The sequence below is a fragment of the Leopardus geoffroyi genome, chromosome X, assembly GCF_018350155.1.
Source record: "Leopardus geoffroyi isolate Oge1 chromosome X, O.geoffroyi_Oge1_pat1.0, whole genome shotgun sequence".
Taxonomy (NCBI): domain Eukaryota; kingdom Metazoa; phylum Chordata; class Mammalia; order Carnivora; family Felidae; genus Leopardus; species Leopardus geoffroyi.
Window position 1 is genome coordinate 70,494,206 of NC_059343.1, and position 24,952 is coordinate 70,519,157.

At 36.6% G+C, this 24,952-nt stretch overlaps 1 protein-coding gene across 2 annotated transcripts in view; it reads left to right on the top strand.

Moving 5' to 3' along the window:
• Nucleotides 1-24,952, top strand: part of LOC123594530 — a 414,794-nt gene that overhangs the window by 73,848 nt on the left and 315,994 nt on the right. For both annotated transcript variants that reach the window (XM_045471283.1, XM_045471284.1), the window contains exon 4: nucleotides 16,324-16,487. In XM_045471283.1, the coding sequence (XP_045327239.1) occupies nucleotides 16,324-16,487 (164 nt within the window). The remainder of the gene's footprint in view (nucleotides 1-16,323; nucleotides 16,488-24,952) is intronic.

Consider the following 24,952-nt stretch of genomic DNA (forward strand, 5'->3'; position numbering starts at 1 on the left):
ACTCTTTTCTCTCCTGTTCTGAATGATAACTTTGCCAGATAGACTATTCTTGTCTGCATATTTTTCCCATTCAGCACTTTGAATATACTATACCACTTCCTTCCAACTGCAATGTTTCTGCTGAAAAATTCACTGATAGCCTTATGGGGTTTCCTTTGTATGCAACTTCCTTCTTTTCTATCACTGTTTTTAAAGTTCTTTATCACTTATTTTTACCATTGGTGTAAGCAAGTTAAGTAGTGAATGTGGGCACTGTGCTGGTTCCTGCAGGTGGCCCTGTGTGTATGCTTAGGGACAGGGGAGATAAATGACACATGCCAGCACTTTTTTTCCTGGAGAGGTCATTCTGAGATCCCTGTCCCTCCTGGACATGTTCTGAGATGAGTAAATAGCTCTCCCTCCTGTATGCCACAGGCCTTTTTCAAACTGCGGCTTCTACACTATCTCTACTGGGTGTTTTTCATGCTGTCTCTTTAAGGGTGAGGATCCTGCTGCCTGTTGCTCTCTGGGCTCTCCCAGAACAGAGCTTGCTGATATTTAAAATTGTAGGCTTGAGCACTGGGTGTTGTATGGAAACCAATTTGACAATAAATTTCATATTTAAAAAATAAATAAAATAAATAATGATAGAAAAAAAATGTAGAATTTAAGTCCCTCTGGTTTTAATAACTCATGAAATTCTGCTCCTCTTACTTTCAAAGCCAAATGTTATGGGGGGGATTAATCTTCCCGATGTGGGATCCCCAGCATGATAGTCTGTTTCTCACCCTTCTCCATACTGGTGGCTCCCTTTGCACCATTAACAACTGTGGTTCGTTTTACTCCCTACTGCATCTCTTTCCTTCCTACCCTCTTCTATGTGGCCTCTTCTTTACTTTCAATTGTGGAGTTTGTTCTGGGTTCATTTTTCTAGGTTATTTACAATGATGTGATTGTTATCTAGCTGTATTGGTGGGATGAGGTGAGCCAAAGGTCCTCTAAGTCTGTCATCTTCCCAGGCTTCCCAAGTGCTATTTAAAGATGGACTAAAGCTGCAACCCCTCATCCTCCCAAAAAAAAAAAAAAGTCAAAGTTCAATGTTCACATTCCTGCAACCATTTCTAACCCCTGAAGTTTATGCTATTTTGGGGGAGGGGAGGTAAAGAGTTATATGGGTGAACGAGTGCATATATTGTTTTGTTTTACTTTTTTTCTGGAGTGGGACAGGTGCAGGGAACAGGAATTAGAAAAACACTATTTTAGGGGGGATAATCTATGCATTCTTAGAAAGTGATATTTTTCTTACCTTGTTATTTCCCAGTCCTCTAGCATCCTTGCCATTTAACTTCTCAGTCAGATTTTACTGAAAAGAATCTGGGATGAAATAGGAGCAAAGATGGATATCAATAAACTAGTTTAATTTTAGCCCTTTTATTTATTAAGGGATTCTATTGAACTATTCATGGAGTTATTTAGGCCTGTTGTATCTCCTTGAGACCCATCCTATCATCAGCAATAATGACACTACAGGTTTATTGCTTGTTTATTATATATCGTGCACTGTGCTGAGATCACTTTACTTCTATTATCTTACTTAATACTAACAATCAGTATGGGCATGGTACTGTTATTATTTTAATTTTAAACAGTAGGAAGTTGGGGTTTAGAAAGATGAAATAACTTGCCTGAAATCATAAAACTAGTAAATATCAAGGCATGGATTTGATCTGAGGCAGCTTGGTTTTAGTATTCTTACTCATAACTATCGTATATACTGATGCAGGACCATCAAGTGCGATGGTCAAGAAAGAACTTTTGAGACGTTTTATGGTGCAAAAACATTCTTTTATTATACCAGGGGGACAGGACCTATGGGAAGAAAGAGCTACACTTGTGAGGAGTGACTGATTAATACTTGTAAGCTAGTGGAGGGAAGAGGGTAGAGGTAATATAAGTTTCTAAGGAATTTCTGCATGCTAAAAGTAGGGTTTATGGGGCCTTGGAGGTCTGGCTATTGTCAAGATAAGGTTGCTTTTAATCTCTAATGAAACAACATTAAGGCATCCATGAGTTCCTGGAAGAATGTCAAGCTCTGTATTAGACGTGGAAGGGCTGAGAGGCGGTGTGCGCTACATGGACTGGCAGGAGGGAGCCGGGGCAGAGGGGTGGCCCACCGGCCAAGCAGAGACCCCGAGTCTGGCTGGCAAAAGCAGAGGGGCCGGACGGAGTGTGTTCAGACAGCGAGCGGGACTTAACATCTGGAGGGTTATAAGTTAACAGCTCTGCTCGGAGAGCAGGAAGGCTGGAGGAAATGGGAGGGAGAGTTGCTGAGCCCCAGGATGACAGAGTTCAGTTTGGCGGGGAACAAAGGCGCTCGCCAGGACCATTTCCCTCGCCCATCCCCCAGCCAAAATCCCAAAGGGAACCGGCTCCTGCTAGGGAACTTGCTTGCACCTGGCAAACACCCAACACTGTGCTTCTGAGGATCCACCCCTCCAGCTGCGGGTCTGACTCCTTCCCGCTGCCGCAGGCCCTCTCCCAAAGTGGATGCCCTAAGGAGAAATGAGCTGAGCCTGCCCCTCCCGCCCCTTGCACCATGCCTATCCACCCCAGCTAATAAGTCAAATCCCCAGCACAAGCCTGACAGTGTGCAAGTAGCCCAAATGGGCCACACCACCCCACAGTGTATCCCGCCACTAGGAGAGGGGAAGAGAAGGTACATACCAGTCTGACTGTGGCCCCAGTGGTGGGCAGGGGGCAGATATCAGGTATGACTCTGGCCCTGCCGACAAACTCCAGTTATACACACAGCACAGGGGAAGTGCCTGCAGGTCTGCACCACTCCAGGGACTATCCAAAATGATGAAACGGAAGAATTCCCCTCAAAAGAATCTCCAGGAAATAACAACAGCTAATGAACTGATCAAAAAGGATTTAAATAATATAACAGAAAGTGAATTTAGAATAATAGTCATAAAATTAATCGCTGGGCTTGAAAACAGTATAGAGGACAGCACAGAATCTATTCCTACAGAGATCAAGGGACTAAGGAATAGTCAGGAGGAGCTGAAAAACATATAAACGAGATGCAAAATAAAATGGAAATGACCATGGCTCGGATTGAAGAGGCAGAGGAGAGAATAGGTGAACTAGAAGATAAAGTTATGGAAAAAGAGGAAGCTGAGAAAAAAAGAGATAAAAAAGTCCAGGAGTATGAGGGGAAAATTAGAGAACTAAGTGATGCACTAAAAAGATATAATATACGCATAATTGGTATACCAGAGGACGAAGAGAGAGGGAAAGGTGCTGAAGATGTACTTGAAGAAATAATAGTTGAGAACTTCCCTGATCTGGGGAAGGAAAAAGGCATTGAAATACAAGAGGCACAGAGAACTTCCTTCAGATGTAACTTGAATCGATCTTCTGCACGACACACCATAGTGAAACTGGCAAAATACAAGGATAAAGAGAAAATTCTGAAAGCAACAAGGGATAAACAGCCCTAACATATAAAGGGAGACCTATAAGACTCGTAACTGATCTCTCTTCTGAAAGTTGGCAGGCCAGAAAGGAATGGCAGGAGATCTTCAATGTGATCAACAGAAAAAAATATGCAGCCGAGAATCCTTTACCCAAGAAGTCTGTCATTTAGACTAGAAGGAGAGATAAGGGTCTTCCCAAAAAAAACTGAAGGAATTCATCACCACTAAACCAGCCCTACAAGAGATCCTAAGCGGGATCCTGTGAGACAAAGTACCAGAGACATCGCTACAAACATAAAACATACGGACATCACAATGACTCTAAACCCTTATCTTTCTATCATAACACTGAATGTAAATGGACTAAATGCACCAACAAAAAGACATAGGGTATCAGAATGGATAAAAAAAGCAAGACCCATCTATTTGCTGTCTACAAGAGACTCATTTTAGACCTGAGGACACCTTCAGATTGAGAGTGAGGGGATAGAGAAATATTTGTCATGCTACTGGAAGTCAAAAGAAAGCTGGAGTAGACATACTTATATCAGACAAACTAGACTGTAAATTAAAGGCTGTAACAAGAGATGAAGAAGGGCATTATATAATCATTACAGGGTCTATCCATCAGAAAGAGCTAACAATTATAAATGTCTATGTGCCAAATATGGGAGCCCCCAAATATATAAAACATTTACTCATAAACATAAGCAACCTTATTGATAAGAATGTGGTAATTGCAGGGGACTTTAACACCCCACTTACAGAAATGGATAGATCATCTAAACACATGGTCAATAAAGAAACAAGGGCCCTAAATGATACATTAGATCAGATGGACTTGACAGATATATTTAGAGCTCTGCATCCCAAAGCAACAGAATATACTTTCTTCTCGAGTGCACATGGAACCTTCTCCAAGATAGATCACATACTGGGTCACAAAAGAGCCCTTCATAAGTATACAAGAATTGAGCTCATACCATGAACACTTTCAGACCACAATGCTATGAAGCTTGAAATCAACCACAGGAAAAAGTCTGGAAAACTTCCAAAAGCATGCAAGTTAAAGAACAACCTACTAAAGAATGAATGGGTCAACCGGGCAATTAGAGAATAAATTTGAAAATATATGGAAACAAACGAAAATGAAAAGACAACAATGCAAATGCTTTGGGATGGGGCAAAGGCAGTCCTGAGAGGAAAATACATTGCAATCCAGGCCTATCTCAAGAAACAAGAAAAATCCCAAATACAAAATCTAACAGCACACCTAAAGAAAATAGAAGCAGAACAGCAAAGGCAGCCTAAACCCAGCAGAAGAAGAGAAATAATAAAGATCAGAGCAGAAATAAACAATATAGAATCTAAAAAAACTGTAGAGCAGATCAACAAAACCAAGAGTTGGTGTTTTGAAAAAATAAACAAAATTGATAAACCTCTAGCCAGGCTTCTCAAAAAGAAAAGGGAGATGACCCAAATAGATAAACTCATGAATAAAAATGGGATTATTACAACCAATCCCTCAGAGACACAAGCAATTATCAGGGAATACTATGAAAAATTATATTCCAACAAACTGGACAACCTGGAAGAAATGGACAAATTCCTAAAAACCCACACACTTCCAAAACTCAATCAGGAGGAAATAGAAAGCTTGAACAGACCCATAACCAGCGAGGAAATTGAATCAGTCATCAAAAATCTCCCAACAAATAAGAGTCCAGGACCAGATGGCTTCCCAGGGGAGTACTACCAGATGTTTAAAGCAGAGATAAAACCTATCCTTCTCAAGCTATTCCAAAAAGTAGAAAGGGAAGGAAAACTTCCAGACTCATTCTATGAAGCCAGCATTACTTTGATTCCTAAACCAGACAGAGACCCAGTAAACAAAGAGAACTACAGGCCAATATCCCTGATGAATATGGATGCAAAAATTCTCAATAAGATACTAGCAAAGTGAATTCAACAGCATATAAAAAGAATGATTAACCAAGATCAAGTGGGATTCATTCCTCGGATGCAGGGCTGGTTCAACATTCGCAAATCATCAACGTGATACATCACATTAATGAAAGAAAAGATAAGAACCTTATGATCCTGTCAATCGATGCAGAAAAGGCATTTGACAAAATCCAGCACCCTTTCTTAATAAAAACCCTTGAGAAAGTCGGGATAGAAGGAACATACTTAAAGATCATAAAAGCTATTTATGAAAAGCCCACAGCTAACATCATCCTCAACGGGGAAAAACTGAGAGCTTTTCCCCTGATATCAGGAACACGACAGGGATGTCCACTCTCACCGCTGTTATTTAACATAATGTTGGAAGTTCTAGCAACAACAATCAGACAACAAAAGGAAATCAAGGCATCAAAATTGGCAAAGATGAAGTCAAGCTTTCGTTTTTTGCAGATGACATGATATTATACATGGAAAATCCGAGAGACTCCACCAAAAGTCTCCTAGAACTCATACATGAATTCAGCAAAGTTGCAGGATACTAAATCAATATACAGAATCAGTTGCATTCTTATACACTAATAATGAAGCAACAGAAAGATAAATAAAGAAACTGATCCCATTCCCAATTGCACCAAGAAGCATAAAATACCTAGGAATAAATCTAACCAAAGATGTAAAAGATCTGTATGCTGAAAACTATAGAAAGCTTATGAAAGAAATTGAAGAATGTATAAAGAAATGGAAAGACATTCCGTGCTCATGGATTGGAAGAGTAAATATTGTCAAAACGTCAATACTATCCAAAGCTATCTACACATTCAATGCAATCCCAATCAAAATTGCACCAGCATTCTTCTCGAAGCTAGAACAAGCAATCCTAAAATTCATATGGAACCACAAAAGGCCCCGAATAGCCAAAGGAATTTTGAAGAAGACCAAAGCAGGAGGCATCACAATCCCAGACTTTAGCCTCTACTACAAAGCTGTAATCATCAAGACAGCATGATATTGGCACAAAAACAAACACATAGACCAATGGAATAGAATAGAAACCCCAGAATTAGACCCACAAACGTATGGCCAACTCATCTTTGACAAAGCAGGAAAGAACATCCAATGGAAAAAAGACAGTCTCTTTAACAAATGGTGCTGGGAGAACTGGACAGCAACATGCAGCAGGTTGAAACTAGACCACTTTCTGACACCATTCACAAAAATAAACTCAAAATGGATAAAGGACCTGAATGTGAGACAGGAAGCCATCAAAACCCTAGAGGAGAAAGCAGGAAAAGACCTCTCTGACCTCAGCCATAGCAATCTCTTACTCGACACATCCCGAAAGGCAAGGGAATTAAAAGCAAAAATGAACTACTGGGACCTTATGAAGATAAAAAGCTTCTGCACAGCAAAGGAAACAACCAACAAAACTAAAAGGCAACCAACGGAATGGGAAAAGATATTTGCAAATGACATATCAGACAAAGGGCTAGTATCCAAAATCTATAAAGAGCTCACCAAACTCCACACCCGGAAAACAACCCAGTGAAGAAATGGGCAGAAAACATGAATAGACACTTCTCTAAAGAAGACATCCGGATGGCCAACAGGCACATGAAAAGATGCTCAACGTCGCTCCTCATCAGGAAAATACAAGTCAAAACCACACTCAGATATCACCTCACACCAGTCAGAGTGGCCAAAATGAACAAATCAGGAGACTATAGATGCTGGAGAGGATGTGGAGAAACGGGTACCCTCTTGCACTGTTGGTGGGAATGCAAATTGGTGCAGCCGCTCTGGAAAGCAGTGTGGAGGTTCCTCAGAAAATTAAAAATAGACCTACCCTATGACCCAGCAATAGCACTGCTAGGAATTTACCCAAGGGATACAGGAATACTGATGCATAGGGCCACTTGTACTCCAATGTTTATAGCAGCACTCTCAACAATAGCCAAATTATGGAAAGAGCGTAAATGTCCATCAACTGATGAATAGATAAAGAATTTGTGGTTTATATACCCAATGGAGTACTACGTGGCAATGAGAAAGAATGAAATATGGCCCTTTGTAGCAACGTGGGTGGAACTGGAGAGTGTGATGCTACGTGAAATAAGCCATACAGAGAAAGACAGATGCCATATGTTTTCACTCTTATGTGGATCCTGAGAAACTTAACAGAAACCCATGGGGGAGGGGAAGGAAAAAAAAAGAGGTTAGAGTGGGAGAGAGCCAAAGCATAAGAGACTCTTAAAAACTGAGAACAAACTGAGGGTTGATGAGGAGTGGGAGGGAGGGGAGGGTGGGTGATGGGTATTGAGGAGGGCACCTTTTGGGATGAGCACTGGGTGTTGTATGGAAACCAATTTGACAATAAATTTCATATATTGAAAAAAATAAATAAATAAAATTGAAAAAAGAAAAAAAACACAAGAAAAAAATAAATACATAAAAATAAAATCCACACTTACTCCATTGAATATTTCAAACAGTAAAGTATAAGATAGATCTGATCGCTATCCTAGATTGTAACAATTTTCCCAGGTGTATTCAGGAAACACAATTTTCTTTCATACCAGTTGTGGTATGATTAAAAAAAACTGAAGACTGAATTTTGAAATAGATGTTTTAACTCTGGGTAAAATTTTAGGTTTTCCCTTGGTATTTTTGGTTTATTTTTTTGCAAGACTTAGAAACAACTGATTTTGTAGGTTTTAGTTTGATATTCAGTTGTTTATAAAAACTCCAGTGAAGGAGCTCTAGGTAGGTACAATTAAAATAATCTAATTTTCAGGTACTAAACCAAATTAAGGGCCATGAATAAACCTGTCTCTGAATGTCTCCAAACAAGTAAGAGTGTGGTTCTCCCCTGGGATTCATTCATTTTGTACAGTTACTTCAGTTATTTTAGATATTGCATCTCCACACATGATTTCACCAGTATCAATCTAAGAAAATATATGTTTATTATTATCAAATTTATTTAAACCTTTAACACCTGTATTTTTAGAATGTGTGTACATATTTTTTCCTGTTTTTAAACTTCCGTCTAAGTTTATTATTACTTGGATAATTTATCATTTTGTCTTTCTTTTAATGTTTATTTTTGAGACAGAGACAGAATATGAACGGGGGAGGGACAGAGAGGGAAACCCAGAATCTGAAGCAGGTTCCAGGCTCTGAGCTGTCAGCACAGAGCCTGACATGGGGCTCAAACCCACGAACTGTTAGATCATGACCTGAGCTGAAGTTGGACGCTCAACCGACTGAGCCACTCAGGCGCCCCACTGTCTCTCTCTTTTTTTTTTAATAGAAAACAAGTGAGCATTAGGTATTTGTTAATGAAAATATTCTCTCATTGCTATACCCTGTGCTTCTACGAAAAAATAATAAAATATAATTATGTAATGAATGCCTCAATGTGTTAAACATTGAGTAGTATATATATGGATATGTATGAGCTGAAGTTTTGAGTGACAGTGTACATTCCAGTGGCTCACATCAGTGGATGTTGAAATCAATTACAAAGCCCCAAGACCAACTTTTCTGATTTCACAATTTTGTCTGTGATCTGTTTTGTCAATGACTCATGTTGGGACAAAAGCTGTCCTCTAGGCAGCAACCAAATTGGATCTCAATTTTTTTTTTATTAGTAGCTTTTTCAGAGTTTAATATTTTGGTCTTTATTCTAAATCAGCCTCCCTACCCCCACCTCATTATTTGACATTGATAATTTTTTAGTGTTCTTAGAAACATCTTTATCATGTGTTCTTACACACTTCATTGCATCCATTGAAGAATGTGTATAACTATCACTTTTATAATACACTCTTCTAAGTATATGTAAAACACTTTTAGGATACACATTCTAAGTAATATGTAAACAGTGTTCTTCCAAACATCTTTGTTAGAAGTATTCTTAAACACCATTCTACATGTATTGCAGAATATGTATAACTTCTATTGACTGATAGAATATTAACCTCTATATAGTAAGCAAGTATCATTCTTAGAAATACCTTTATTACAAGTGTTCTTAAACACTTCACTATATGCTTTGCAGACTGTATAGATATCATTTACTGATATTACACTATTCTGAGTATATAGAAGTAGCAAACTTTTATAATTTAAATAGCATCATAAGCCATTTAAAATTAAGAAACATATTTCCCACAAAATGTACATACATACATAAATATAAAAATTAGCATATCACATTGGATTCCAAATATATATAAAATGTATATGCATTTACTTTGGATTTTCTACATTTTTAGTCTCATTAAAGAAGATAACATTAAGAATTAATTTTGTGTATAATTTAAAATACCATTTTGGGTATAATTCTCAATATTTAAAGTTATAGCTTGCTTATTTAGCTTTATAATTGTTTAGCATTTCTTCAAGCCAGTTTATTTCAACTTTCTTTTTATTTTATTTTATTATTTTATTTTATTTTATTTTATTTTATTTTATTTTTTTCTTACTGTATTTTAAATTGAGTCCTCTTGGATGTATTGAGCATCTTTCTTATGTTTGACTGTTGTTCTATAACATAAAATGAAAATGCTAGTTTTATGTTGGTGCCAGGTTTGTTTTCTACATTTGAAATTCCTGGATGTCTTTGGAATCCAATTTTGTAGTTTCTTCATAGTAGTATGTCTAGGCTTCGTCACATATGGTTTGTATGACTTGCTAGTTTGAAGAAGCTCTCAGTTAAAATCCTGTTGCTTGAAATTCAGTAAACGAAGAGTTTTAAAATGCATTGGGTGTCTTTTTGGCCCTTTTTTATTACAAGTATATACCACTTTCTTATAAAATAGAGATGAAATTTTCTTAATTGTTGAGTTTTAGGAAATTTTAAATGCTTTTGGCTGTATAATTATTTCTTTAATTTTCAGTTGTGTTATTGGTTTCAATAATTTAATTAGCCTATTTGTGACTAATATAATTCAACAATATATATATATTTTCCTTGAATTTTCAGTATTTTTTGCCCTCTTCTAGATAAAGTCATAGCCCATACAAATCAGAAACCCAATTAGACCCAAAATAGTATTGTATTAATCTATATACAGTATGGTGGATTTTAAGAACATAAAGAATTGACTGGTGAAGTTAAATAACATGTTACGTACAGTGTTAGGAAACACGAGATTGCAGTTTTATTGTGCAGGATATGAATGTGTGAAAACATTGCCCCATCACTCAAATTCATTCTGATCTTTCATTTCTTTTATTAACTAAAGCCTACAATATTTCTCATTCACTTAACTCTTGGGGCATATTTCTTTTAGTTTAAGATACATGATAATAACATTTTTTGTGTGTTTCTGTTTAGTGTCTTAAAATAAAATTGTAAGCTCTCTAAATGCAGGGATTGTGTTGTGTGTCTTCCTGTCCCCCTGAATTTGTAACAATTATTATGCACATAGAAATCATTTATTAAATCTTTGCGGAACAAATGAATGAGTGAGATTAAGGAATGGTGAGCTGTACATATGGATTATGATCTTTGCAAAAATTCACAGTTGTGGATAACTGACTGCACTTAGATTACTCTGAGATTGTGGCCAGCTGTATCTTACATGGCATTCTAGAAGGTATTTTGTGGGTGTCATAAGTAGTCATTTCCAATTTTAGACCATCTCAATTACTATGAGTAGTATAACATAGTGGTTAAGAGCATGAGATCTATAGTCAAACTTCTTGGCTTTAAATCCTGACTCAGCCACTTACTAGCTTTGTATCCTTTGTTAAGTGACTTACCTCTCCTTGAGTCAGTTTTTGCATCTGCAGAGTGCAGATAATAGTAGTTCCTTTGTCAGAATTGTTGTAAGAATTGAGTTAATATAAGAAAAGTGTTTAAAATGGCAAATATTAGTTATTATTATTACAGTGGGTCTTGCAGCTTCTTAAACTAAGAGAAAAAAACTGATCATTTTTATATTTATAAACAAAATATACAATCTACTCTTAATGGCTTATGTCAATCCATGCATATACAATGGGGTCATGACAATATAAATTACTCACATATTTGGGAAAATAAATTTAAAACATATACAAACGCATGCACATATTCATTCATATACACAACATTTAAGAATAATACTGTGACTCAAACTTATAAATCAATATTGTTAATATTAAGCTCTGACGGGACAAAGTGACATGGGATAAGAATAAAAACCGGGTAGGTGTGGATGTGTATGTCATATAAATCAATTTGAAAGTTACATATTTTCTTATTGATAGCTTAGTATTCAAAAAATTTATGCTTGGAGGTAATTTGAACAGCACTACTATGAATTGTGAAAATATATCAAAATATAAATGGTTTTACAAACCTGGAAGCTTGTGTGCCAGATATTGAGAATGAGCTTTCTGCCTTTCATTGGTGGTATCACTTTGAAGGGGCATGCTAATTGTGGAATTGTAATCAATTCTTAGGCTTGCTAAATGTCTCCTTGGACATTTGCCACGGATTTTTTGCATCATGAACATTTAGCTTCTTCAGTCTTCATGCTTCCTTACAGAAATGGCCTCGTCTCTGATTTGCAAGCTTTATATGCTTATAGCTGATATATGTTAATCAGACCAACTTGATAATTATGCCATTAATGACTCAAAAGGCCTATATATAAGTGAAGACCAAATTATATGTATAAATTCAATCCAGAATCCTTTAATAAAAGGATGCAGGCTATTGGTTGGTGAAGGCATGCAACTAGTTTCAGGTCCATAGTTATTATCTGGTCCATATGCTTTCTAAGGAAGTTTTAATAAAAGGATTTATAAAAACAAGGCAAAGTAACCTAGGAGAAATAACTGACATGTACTACATCAGATACTCAATCATCTATAGAGACTAAGTTATTTTATTTAATTTGTATACATCACAATTATTTAATTTATTCCTACAATCTAGTTGACAGTATATTACATTTCAGTGCAAGTATCTGTTGCAGTTCATAAACAGAATGTGACACTGGGGGGTGTCAAATATTCAAGGCACTACTATTCACTCTCCATATACACATGAAGAGTAAAGAAAAGATCAAATCCCCTCTGATAAATCATTCAACATTCAAATATATTTACTGAGTAAAGTTTCAAGTACATATGAGCACCATCCATAATAATATATATATCATTCTTTTGGACAAAGCTATATATAATTTTCTCCTAGCCAATTGATAGCATGAGAACTGACTCATAGAAATTTCAGTTTATTTTTTATCATATTTAACCAGTGTAATGAAATAAGTACAGCAAAGTTTTCTATAAGTTAATAGGAAGATTACCTTGAGAAATTCAGCTTTCAAATTTATTTTGACATAGTTACACAGCTTCCCTCAAATAGCCAAAGCAATCCTGAAAAAGAACAAAGCTGGAGGCATCACAATTCCAGACTTCAAGTTATATTACAAAACTGTAGTGATCAAAACAGTATGGTATTGGCACAAAAATAGACACATAGATCACTAGAACATAATAGAAAACCCAGAAGTGAACCCATAGCTATATGGTCAATTAATCTTCAACAAAGCAGGAAACAATATATAATGGGAAAAAGACAATCCTCTTGATATTTTTTTATTTACTTTTATTCACTCATATATGTACTCTTATAAATCAAATACTGAATTATTTCTCTCTGCCCAATGAAAGGAAGTAATAGCCTGAAAAATAAGCTGAGACATACACCCAAGTTTAGGTAGGTACTTTGTAACTCTGAATTATATTGCTGGTTATTTTATAGCATGGAACAGAGAAGTGTTCTCTGTTATAATGTTCCAATGGATGGAAATGGGAAATCTGAATAATAAACTGACAAAAGTTGAGTTATTCCAGGTGGCTTTACTTTAAAATTTTTTAAATTCAATGAGAAACTTTACTAATTTATGAGTAATCAAAGGGTAAAACCAGTCTAAATATGTAGCAATAAAGAATTACAAAAATTTAAAATAAAAGAAATATACTTTTATGCCTTTAAAGGGTAGGTTGTAATAAGAATGAAACTAACAAGCACCAAAAAGAATCTTATTAAAACATGGGCAGAAAAAAATTTTAAATAAAAAACAGGCAGAATACCTGAATAGACATTTTATGAAAGAATACCTGCAGATTGCCAACAGACACATGAAAAGATGCTCAACACCATTAATCTTGGAAATGCAGACCAAAACCATGATGAGATATCACCTCACACAAGTCAAAATGGCTAAAATCAAGAAGACAAAAAATAGCAAGTGTTGGTGACGATGTGGAGAAAAAGGAACTCTCATGCACTGTTGGTGGGAATGTAAATTGGTACAGCCACTGTGGAAAACAGTATGGAGGTTCCTCAAAAAACTAAAAATAGATATGCTATATGATCTAATAATTCCACTATTGGGTATTTACCCAAGGGAAATGAAAACATTAACTCAAAAAGATATATGCACCCCTATGTTTATTGCAGCATTAGTTACAATAGCCAAGAATGGAAGCAAACTAAGTGTCCATCAATAGATGAATGGATAAGGAAAATGTAGTATATATATATAATGTGGTATATTATTATGTATTATATATGTGTGATACATTATAAGATGAATGGATGAGAAAAATGTTATATAAATCATACGTTATGATTATATATCATATTATATAATATATATAATGGAATATTAAACAGCCTTAAAAAAGATTAGATTGTGCTATTTGAGACAACATCAATGGACCTACTTAAGCTAAGTAAAATAAGTCTGACTGAGAAAGATAAATACCTTATGATTCCACTCATGGAATCTAAAGATAAAAATAAAAAAAAGAATAAAAAAACAAAAAGCACAATCAGAGCTACAAATACAGAGAAAAAAAACTGATGGTTGTCAGGGGGGAAGGATGTGGGGGGGATTGGAAAAAATGGGTGAAGAGGAGGGGGAGATACAGGCCTCTAGTTATGAAATGATAAAGTTATGGTAATATGGCACAGAGCAAGAGGAATACGGTCAATGATACTGTAATGATGTAATGGGACAGATGGTACCTATACTTATGGTGAACATAGCATAATGTATAAACTTGTCAAATCACCAAGTTGTACATCTGAAATTAATGTAACATTGTGTGTCAACTATACTCGAATAAAAGATAAATTAAATAAAAAGAATGAAACTAACAAAGTAAATTTATCAGAGGTCATTGACAGGACTTGTTTTAATAAATAGGTAAGAATGCAAATATTATTTAATTAGCATATGAGTATAGTGAAGTGTATACCTGTATTTGACAAGCTTTCTATTTGTTTATTTATTTATTTTGAGAGAGAGTGAGCACGAGTAGGGGAGAGGCAGAGAGAGAGAGAGAGAGAATCCCAAGCAGGCTCCATGAGTCAGCACAGAACCCCATATGGGGCTTGAACTCACAAACTGTGAAATTATGACCTGAGCTAAAATCAAGAGTCAGAATTTTAACTGACTGACCACCCAGATGTCCCTGTACTTGAGAAGTTTTAAAAGCAGTTTAAATATTCCTCATGAAATGCTATTTATATTATCTAATTCTTTAGCAGATTATCTAAAGATATTATAAAGGTAAACACTCTCCTGAGTTATTTTTAAAAAATCAAAGTAGTAAGATCTGTATTAATCAGCTTATATCATTAGTTCCCAGGATATTAGCCACATTCACTTTCATAGGGAAGTTCATCAAATTTCAAATAGATTATGTTAATCTAGGACCATTTCCACTGTACCCTTACTCTTACTATGTGTAACAAAAGAAGAATGATAATTTCATAATTTAGTCTTCTTATTTTAAGTTTAGGGAGCAGAAAGAGAGAGAAAGAGAGAGAGAGAGAGAGAGGGAATCCCAAGCAGACAGCACAGAGCCCAACTATGGACTCTAGATCGTGAACATTGAGATCATGACTTGAGCCAAAATCAAGGGTCAGATGCTTAACGACTGAGCCACCCAGGTGCCTCCATAATGTATTTAGTCTTCTGATGCCTTTAGTTATTCATATAAGCTCAGCTTTCTTTTATATCAGATTAAGTTAATTTTTCTCCTTTAATATATATTGTTTTACTTATGGATCTTCTAATTACTTCTTTCTAAATAGAGCTATAGAAATGGCAGAAGCAGGTTACTAAAATATATATGTGAGGGGCGCCTGGGTGGCGCAGTCGGTTAAGCGTCCGACTTCAGCCAGGTCACGATCTCGCGGTCCGGGAGTTCGAGCCCCGCGTCGGGCTCTGGGCTGATGGCTCAGAGCCTGGAGCCTGTTTCCGATTCTGTGTCTCCCTCTCTCTCTGCCCCTCCCCTGTTCATGCTCTGTCTCTCTCTGTCCCAAAAATAAATAAACGTTGAAAAAAAAAATAAATAAATAAATAAAAATATATATGTGAATAATTTTGGATTTTTCCCTCTTAATTATAGTTATGAAGCAGTTTACCCAAGAGATTGTACCCTCCCCAAATAGTTCACATATATTAACTATATGAATTCTTAATTGATCAAATTCCAAATGTAAAAGCAGTCACAAATCAAGAAGTACATTTTATCTCAGTTCTGTGAAGTCCATCTTCAATATTATTATAACAGATTATAAATATACTTTCAGTTATAATCTCTAACTATAGGTGTATATTTAACAGGGTATCTTTTATTAAATTTTCTACTTAAGCATTTCTGTGAGGGCCTACAAAAATCTGTCCTTCCTAAGCCTTTCTAACTAAGGACGCTGAATTTAAGATGGAGTGTTGGAATAAAAACTGTAAGTGGCTCATTGATAATAAGAAAAAAGGCACAAGTAATTCTATACTGGTTGAATTATATAGTTGTCTTTAAAGGAGGTATGGTCTCTATTTTCTTTGACATTTCCTCTACCTCTTTTGTCTTTTTTCAGAATTGAATTATAATTTTCTGATATATGGAGAACACTTCGAAAGAGCAAAAATCAATGGGGAGAAGCTACTTAACATTACTCGGCAAAAACTTAATGAACTTGGCATAATACAGACTGGCCACCAGGACATCATATTAAAAGCGGTTGCTAATATTAATAAAAAGGTGAGTATAGCACTGTCCTAATTTGCCTTTCTTTTTAATTAACAAAAAATGAATAAAAGAAAAGAGTGTGTTTCCATCAGATACGTGGTCTACAGTGAATTTCAGTTTTTTGCCTTTCTAGTTCAAAAGTAATTATGACTGATATGGTCTCTAATTACTCTGTGGATCCTTCAGAATCCTGTATTTGAATCATGGCACTGTCTTAAGTGGTTGCTGTTTCTTGCTCCGCCGTGAGGATAATGTGTCCCATCATTCCTGGGAAAACTCAGAGATATTCTGCCTAAACTGAAGGTTATTCTGCCTTATAGAATTGAAAGTGAGAGATGGAGGTTCTAAGAAATAAACTCACAAACTTTTATAAGATCAAAGGATTGAGAGAATTGCTATATCCACTGAATCTGAAAATGAATCAAAGAATGATAAAAGAGTTATCAAGGCCAGACACAATATTCTAGACAGTTGTCTTTGCACCTAGAAATAGAGTGGTCACTTTATATATTAGCTCAGTCAAACCAAAACTCAATAATAAATACAAAGGACAAGTCTGGAACTCATTAACAAAGATGAAGTAGATTTGGATTTTTTCATTATTTCAGGACTGTGATCAAAATCCATGTACCTATTCAACAAATATTGATTGAGGACCTTCAATTACTTGAATAATTCAAGCAATATCATATGCCTAATTATGTCTACTGAGTTTCATTTTCCATTATTTTTATTTTTTTAAACTATATTTACTTATTTTGAGAGTGAGAGAGTGCAGGAGGGGCAGAGAGAGAGGAGAGAGACAATCTCAACCAGGTTCCGCACTGTCAGTGCAGAGCCCAATGTGGGGCTGAAACTTACAAACCAAGAGATCATGACCTGAGCTGAAATAAAGAGGTGGACGCTTAAATGACTGAGCCACGCCCCTAAATTTTCATTTGACAGGCTTAAAAACTATTTCTTTCACAGTACAACCTATTTCACTTAGCATAATACCCTCTAGGCCCATCCATGTTCTTGCAAATGGCTAGATCTGGTCCTTTTTGTTGCTGTATAACATTTCATTGTATGTATATACCACTTCTTTAGTCATTCATCTATCAGTGGACACTTAGGGTGCTTCCATATCTTAGCTATTGTAAATAAAGTCATTTTCTTTAGGTAAATACCAATTAGTGGAATTTTTGAATCATATGGTATTTCTATTTTTAGAAATTGGCTGTACTAATTTATATTCCCACCAACAGTTCATGGAATTTCCTTTTTTTCTATAGAAATTGGCTGTACTAATTTATATTCCCACCAACAGTTCATGGAATTTCCTTTTTTTCTATACTCTCACCAACATTTGTTATTCCTTGTCTTTTATTTTATCCATTTTGACAGGTGTGAGGTAATGTCTCATTGTGGTTTTGATTTACATTTTTGTGATGATTATTAATGTTGAGCATTTTTTCATGTATCTGTTGGCCATCAATATATCGTCTTTGGAAAAATGTCTATTTAGGTCCTCTGCCAATTTTTACAATGGAATATTTTGGATCCATAAAAAAGAATGAAATTGGGCTGCCTGGGTGGCTCAGTCGGTTGAGCATCCGACTTTGGCTCAGGTCATGATCTCACAGCTTGTGAGTTCAAGCCCCGCGTCAGGCTCTGTACTGAAAGCTCAGAGCCTGGAGCCTGCTTCGAATTCTGCATCTCCCTCTCTCTCTGCCCCTCCCCTGCTCACACTCTGTCTCTCTCTCAACAATAAAAATAATATTTAAAAAAAATGAAATCTCTCCATTTGTGACAACATGGATTGACCTAGTGGGTATTGTGCTGAGCAAAATAGGTCAGACTGAGAAAGACAAATGTCATATGATTTCTATCATATGTGGAATCTAAAAAACAAAACAAATGAATAAACAAAAAAAGCAAAATTAGACCTATAAAAATAGGCAAGAAACTAATGTTTGACGGAAGGTGGGCAGGAGAATGGGCAAAATGGGTGAAGGGGAGTGGGAGTTACAGGCTTACAGATATGGAATGAATAATTCCTGGCAATCAAAGATGTAACATCAATGATATTGTAGTAGCATTGTGTGGTAACAAATGGTAGCTATACTTGTGAATATAGCATCACATATACAGATGTTGAATCACTCTATTTAGGACTGAAACTAATGTAACATTGTGTGTCAACTATAATAAAAAAATAAAAATAAAAACTATTTCTGATGGATTTAAAATGTTCTAATATGTCCTATTGATTTTTGAAAACTCTTATCCTTCTACTTTCTCTTTAAGGTCTTTTTAAAGTAGTCTTTTTGTATCTTTTCCATCATAGCCTTACAAGAGTATGATGATATGTATATTTGATTCTACTTTATATCCCATTAGGTTAGGTATTCAATTGAGACTATTAAATAGCAAACACCATGAGAATCCTTGCATCCTGCATGAACTGATTTACTGTGTCATTGGAAATGGTTTATTTTCTTTTTCTTTTTCTTTCTTTATTTTTTTTTTAAATTTACATCCAAATTAGTTAGCATATAGTGCAACAATGATTTCAGGAGTAGATTCCTTAGTGCCCCTTACCCATTTAGCCCATCCCCCCTTCCACAACCGCTCCCATAACCCTGTTTGTTCTCCTAATTTATGAGTCACGTCTGTTTTGTCCCCCTCCCTGTTTTTGTATTATTTTTGTTTCCCTTCCCTTATGTTCATGTTTTGTCTCTTAAAGTCCTCATATGAGTGAAGTCATATGATTTTTATCTTTCTCTGACTGACTAATTTCACTTAGCATAATACCCTCCAGTTCCATCCACATAGTTGCAAATGGCAAGATTTCATTCTTTTTGATTGCCGAGTAATACTCCATTATATCACATCTTTTTTATCCATTCATCCATTGATGGACTTTTGGGCTCTTTCCATACTTTGGCCATTGTTAATAGTTCTGATATAAACATGGGGGTGCATGTGTCCCTTCGAAACAGCACAGCTGTATACCTTGGATAAATTCCTAGTAGTGCAATTGCTGGGTCGTAGGGTAGTTCTATTTTTAGTTTTATGAGGAACCTCCATACTGTTTTCCAGAGTGGCTGCACCAGCTTGTATTCCCACCAACAATGCAAAAGAGATCCTCTTTCTCTGCATCCTCGCCGACTTCTGTTGTCGCCTGAGTTAGTGTTAGCCATTCTGACAGGCATAAGGTGGTACCTCATTGTTGTTTTGATTTGTATTTCCCTGATGATGAGTGAAGTTGAGCATTTTTTCAAGTGTCAGTTGGCCATCTGGATGTCTTCTTTGGAGAAGTATGTATTCATGTATTTTGCCCATTTCTTCACTGGAGTATTTGTTTTTTGGGTGTTGAGTTTGATAAGTTTTTCATAGATTTTGGGTACTAACCCTTTGTCTGATATGTCATTTGCAAATATCTTCTTCCATTCTGAAGGTTGCCTTTTAGTTTTGCTGATTGTTTCCTTTGCTGTGCAGAAGCTTTTTATTTTGATGAGGTCCCAATAGTTCATTTTTGCTTTTGATTCCCTTGCCTCTGGAGACATGTTGAGTAAGAAGTTGCTGCAGTCCAGAGCAAAGAGGTTTTTGCCTGCTTTCTCCTCGAGGATTTTGATGGCTTCCTGTTTTACATTGAGGTCTTTCATCCATTTTGAGTCTATTTTTGTGTATGGTGTAAGAAAGTGGTCCAGGTTCATTCTTCTGCATGTCACTGTCCAGTTTTCCCAGCACCAGTTGCTGAAGAGAGTGTCTTTATTCCATTGGATATTCTTTCCTGCTTTGTCAAAGATTAGTTGGCCATACATTTGTGGGTCCATTTCTGGGTTCTCTATTCTGTTCCATTGATCTGAATGTCTGTTTTTGTGCCAGTACCATACTGTCTTGATGATTACAGCTTTGAGGTATAGCTTGAAGTCTGGGATTGTGATGCCTCCTGCTTTGGTTTTCTTTGTTAAGATTGCTTTGGTTATTCAGGGTCTTTTCTGGTTCCATACAAATTTTAGGATTATTTGTTTTATCTCTGTGGAGAATGCTGGTGTTATTTTGATAGGGATTGCACTGAATGTGTAGATTGCTTTCAGTGGTATCGACATTTTAACAATATTTGTTCTTCCTATCCAGGAGCATGGAATCTTTTTCCATTTTTTTTTTGTATCTTCTTCAATTTCATTCATCAGCTTTATATAGTATTCAGTGTATAGATTTTTCACCTTTTTGATTAGATTTATTCCTAGGTATTTTATGGGTTTTGGTGCAAATGTAAATGGGATAGATTCCTTAATTTCTTTTTCTGTTGCTTCATTGTTGGTGTATAGGAATGCAACCGATTTCTGTGCATTGATTTTATATCCTGCAACTTTGCTGAATTCATGAATCAGTTCTAGCAGTTTTTTGGTGGAATCTTCTGGGTGTTCCATATAGAGTATCATGTCATCTGTGACGAATGAAAGTTTGACCTCCTCCTGGCCAATTTGGATGCCTTTTATTTCTTTGTGTTGTCTGATTGCAGAGGCTAAGATTTCCCATTCTATGTTGAATAACAGTGGTGAGAGGGGACATCCCTGTCTTGTTCGTGACCATAGGGGGAAAGCTCTGTTTTTTCCCCATTGAGGATGATATTAGCATTGGTCATTCATATATGGCTTTTATGATCTTGAGGGTTTGTATCAAGAAAGGATGCTGTATTTTTTCAAATGCTTTCTCTGCATTGACTCAGAGGATCATATCGTTCTTGTCCTTTCTTTTATTGATGTGATGAATCATGTTAATTGTTTTGCGGATATTGAACCAGCTCTGCATCCCAGGTATAAATCCCACTTGGTCGTGGTGAGTAACTTTTTTTAATGTATTGTTGTATCCGGTTGGCTAATATCTTGTTGAGGATTTTTGCATCCATATTTATCAGGGAAATTGGTCTCTAGTTCTCCTTTGTAGTGGGGTTTCTGTCTGGTTTTGGAATCAAGGTAATGCTGGCTTTATAGAAAGGGTTTGGAATTTTTCCTTCCATTTCTATTTTTTGGAGCAGCTTCAAGAGAATAGGTGTTAAGTCTTCCTTAAATGTTTGGTAGAATTGCCCTGGAAAACCATCTGGCCCTGGACTCTTGTGTTTTGGCAGATTTTTGACTGCTAATTCAATTTCCTTACTAGTTATGGGTCTGTTCAAATTTTCTATTTATTTCTGTTTCCGTTTTGGTAGTGTATATGTTTCGAGGAACTTGTCCATTTCTTCCAGATTGCCCATTTTATTGGCATATAATTGCTCATAATATTCTCATATTTTTGTTTTTATTTCTGCTGTGTTGGTTGTGATCTCTCCCTGTTCATTCTTAATTTTATTTACTTGGGTCTTTTCCTGTTTCTTTTTGATCAAACTGGTTAGTGGTTGATCAATTTTGTTAATTCTTCCAAATAACCAGCTTTTGGTTTCATTGATCTATTCTACTGTTTGTTTGTTTGTTTGTTTGTTTGTTTGTTTGTTTTTTGGTTTGGATAGCATTAATTTCTGCTCTACTCTTTATTATTTCTTGTCTTCTGCTGGTTTTGGGTTTTATTTGCTGTTCTTTTTCCAGCTCCTTATGGTGTAAGGTTAGGTGGTATATGAGATCTTTCTTCCTTCTTTAGGAAGGCCTGGATTGCTATATACTTTCCTCTTATGACCGCCTTTGCTGTGTCCCAGAGGTTTTGGATTGTGGTGTTATCATTTCATTGGCTTCCATGAACTTTTTAAGTTCCTCTTTAACTTCTTCGTTGGCCCATTCATTCTTTAGTAGGATGCTCTTTAGTCTCCATGTATGTTACTTTTCCAAATTTTTTCTTGTGGTTGATTTCGAGTTTCATAACATTTTAGTCTGAAAATATGCACGGTATGATCTCAATATTTTTGTACTTGCTTAGGGCTGCCTTGTGTCCCAGTATATTGTCTATTGTGGAGAACGTTCCATGTGCACTGCAGAAAAATGTATATCCTGCTGCTTTAGGATGAAATGTTCTGAATATATCTGTTAAGTCCATCTGGTCCAAAGTGTCATTCAAAGTCATTTTTTCCTTGTTGATTTTTTGGTTAGATGATCTGTCCATTGTTGTGAGTGGGGTGTTGAAGTCTCCTACTATTATGGCATTACTATCAATGAGTTTCTTTATGTTTGTGATTAACTGATTTATATATTTGGGTGCTATCACATTTGGTGAATAAATGTTTACAATCTTTTGGTCTTCTTGGTAAATAGACCCTTTCATTATGATATAATGCCCTTCTGCATCACTTGATACAGTCTTTATTTTTTTATTTTTTTAATGTTTATTTATTTCTGAGACAGAAACAGAGCATGAATGGGAGAGGGGCAGAGAGAGAGGGGGACACAGAATCTGAAGCAGGCTCCAGGCTCTGAGCTGTCAGCACAGAACCCGACGTGGGGCTCTAACTCACAGACTGCGAGATCATGACCAGAGCCGAGCCCGGACGCTCAACCGACTGAGACACCCAGGCACCCCAATACAGTCTTTATTTTATTTAATTTTTTTAACGTTTATTTATTTTTGAGACAGAGAGAGACAGAGCATGAACGGGGGAGGGGCAGAGAGAGAGAGAGACACAGAATCGGAAACAGGCTCCAGGCTCTGAGCTATCAGCCCAGAGCCCAACACGGGGCTCGAACTCACGGACCGCGAGATTGTGACCTGAGCTGAGGTTGGACGCTTAACCGACTGCGCCACCCAGGCGCCCCAACAGTCTTTATTTTAAAGTCTAGATGATCTGATACAAGTATGGCTACTCTGGCTTTCTTTTGTTGACCATTAGCATGATAGATGATTCTCCATCCCCTTATTTTCTATTTGAAGGTGTCTTTAGGTGTAAGTGGGTCTCATGTAAATAGCATATAGATGGATCTTGTTTCCTTATACATTCTGTTACCCTATGTCTTTTGATTGGAGCATTGAGTCCATTGACGTACTGAAATATATGAATTTATTGCCATTATGATGCTTGTAGAATTGGAGTTTCTGGTGGTGTTCTCTGGTCCTTTCTAATCTTTGCTGCTTTGGGTATTTATTTATTTTTATTTTTTTTTTTCCTCTTTTCTCCCCACAGAGAGTCCCCCTTAAAATTTCTTGCAGGGCTGGTTTAGTGGTCACAATCTCCTTTAATTTTTGTTTGTCTGGGAAGCTTTCCATCTCTCCTTCTATTTTGAATGACAACCTTCCTGGATAAAGAATTCTTGGCTGCATATTTTTATGATTCAGCACACTGAATATATCCTGCCACTCCTTTGTGGCCTGTCAAGTTTCTGTGGATAGGTCTGTTGCAAACTTGATCTGCCTTCCCTTGCAGGTTAGGGACTTTTTTCCCTTGCTGCTTTCATCATTCTTTCCTTGCCTGAATATTTTGTGAATTTTATATGATATGCCTTGTTGATGGTCAGTTTTTGTTGAATCTAATGGGGGCTCACTGTGATTCCTGGGGATTTCGATGTCTGTGTCTTTCTCCAGGTAGGGAATGTTTCCACTATGATTTCCGCACATAACCCTTCTATCCCTATTTCTCTCTTTTCCTCTTCTGGGACCCCTATGATTCTGATGTTGTTCCTTTTTAATGACTCACTGATTTCTCTAATTCTTAAATCATGCACTTTTGCCTTAATCTCCCACTTTTTTAATGCTCCTTTACTCTCCATAAGTTTGTCCTCTATATTGCTGATATCTCTGCCTCATCCATCCTTGCTGCAGGCCTCTATTCGAGATTGCAGCTCATTTATAGCATTTTTTATTTCATCCTGACTAGTTTTTACTTCAATATCCGCAGAAAGAGATTCTAATCTATTTTCGACTCCACCTAGTATTCTTATTATCATGATTCTAAATTCTGGTTCAGACATCTTGCTTGTATCTGTGTTGGGTAAATCCCTGGCTGTTGTTTCTTTGTGCTCATTCTTCGGGGTGAATTCCTTCGTTTCATCATTTTGAAGGGAGAAAAGGAATTAATACAGTAGAAAAAAGAAAAAAAATTAAAAATCCCAAGCCAAGGAAGATGGTAGCATAGGAGGGAGCTGGGCTCACTTCAGCCTGCTGATCACTTAGATTCCACCCACACCTGACTAAATACCCCAGAAAACCGCCAGAATCTAGCAGAATAGGCTCTCTGGAGCCAAGCATAGACCAGAGTCCTATGGAAAAGGATCCCCCTGAGCTAAGACGCCAGATCCAATCAAAGTAGCACTACAAGCCTGGAAGTGTGCAAGTAGCCTGGACAGGGGACACACCACTCTACAGTGAGTCTTGCCCTTGGGAGAGGGGAAAAAAAGGTACACACCAGTCTGACTGTGGCCCAGCCAGCAGTGGGCTGGGGATAGATATCAGGTCTGACTACGGTCCCACCCACCAACACAGGTAACTCCAGACAGCACAGGGGAAGTGCCCTGCAGTTTGGTGCCACCACAGGGACTACCCAAAATGATCAAATGGAAGAACTCTCCTCA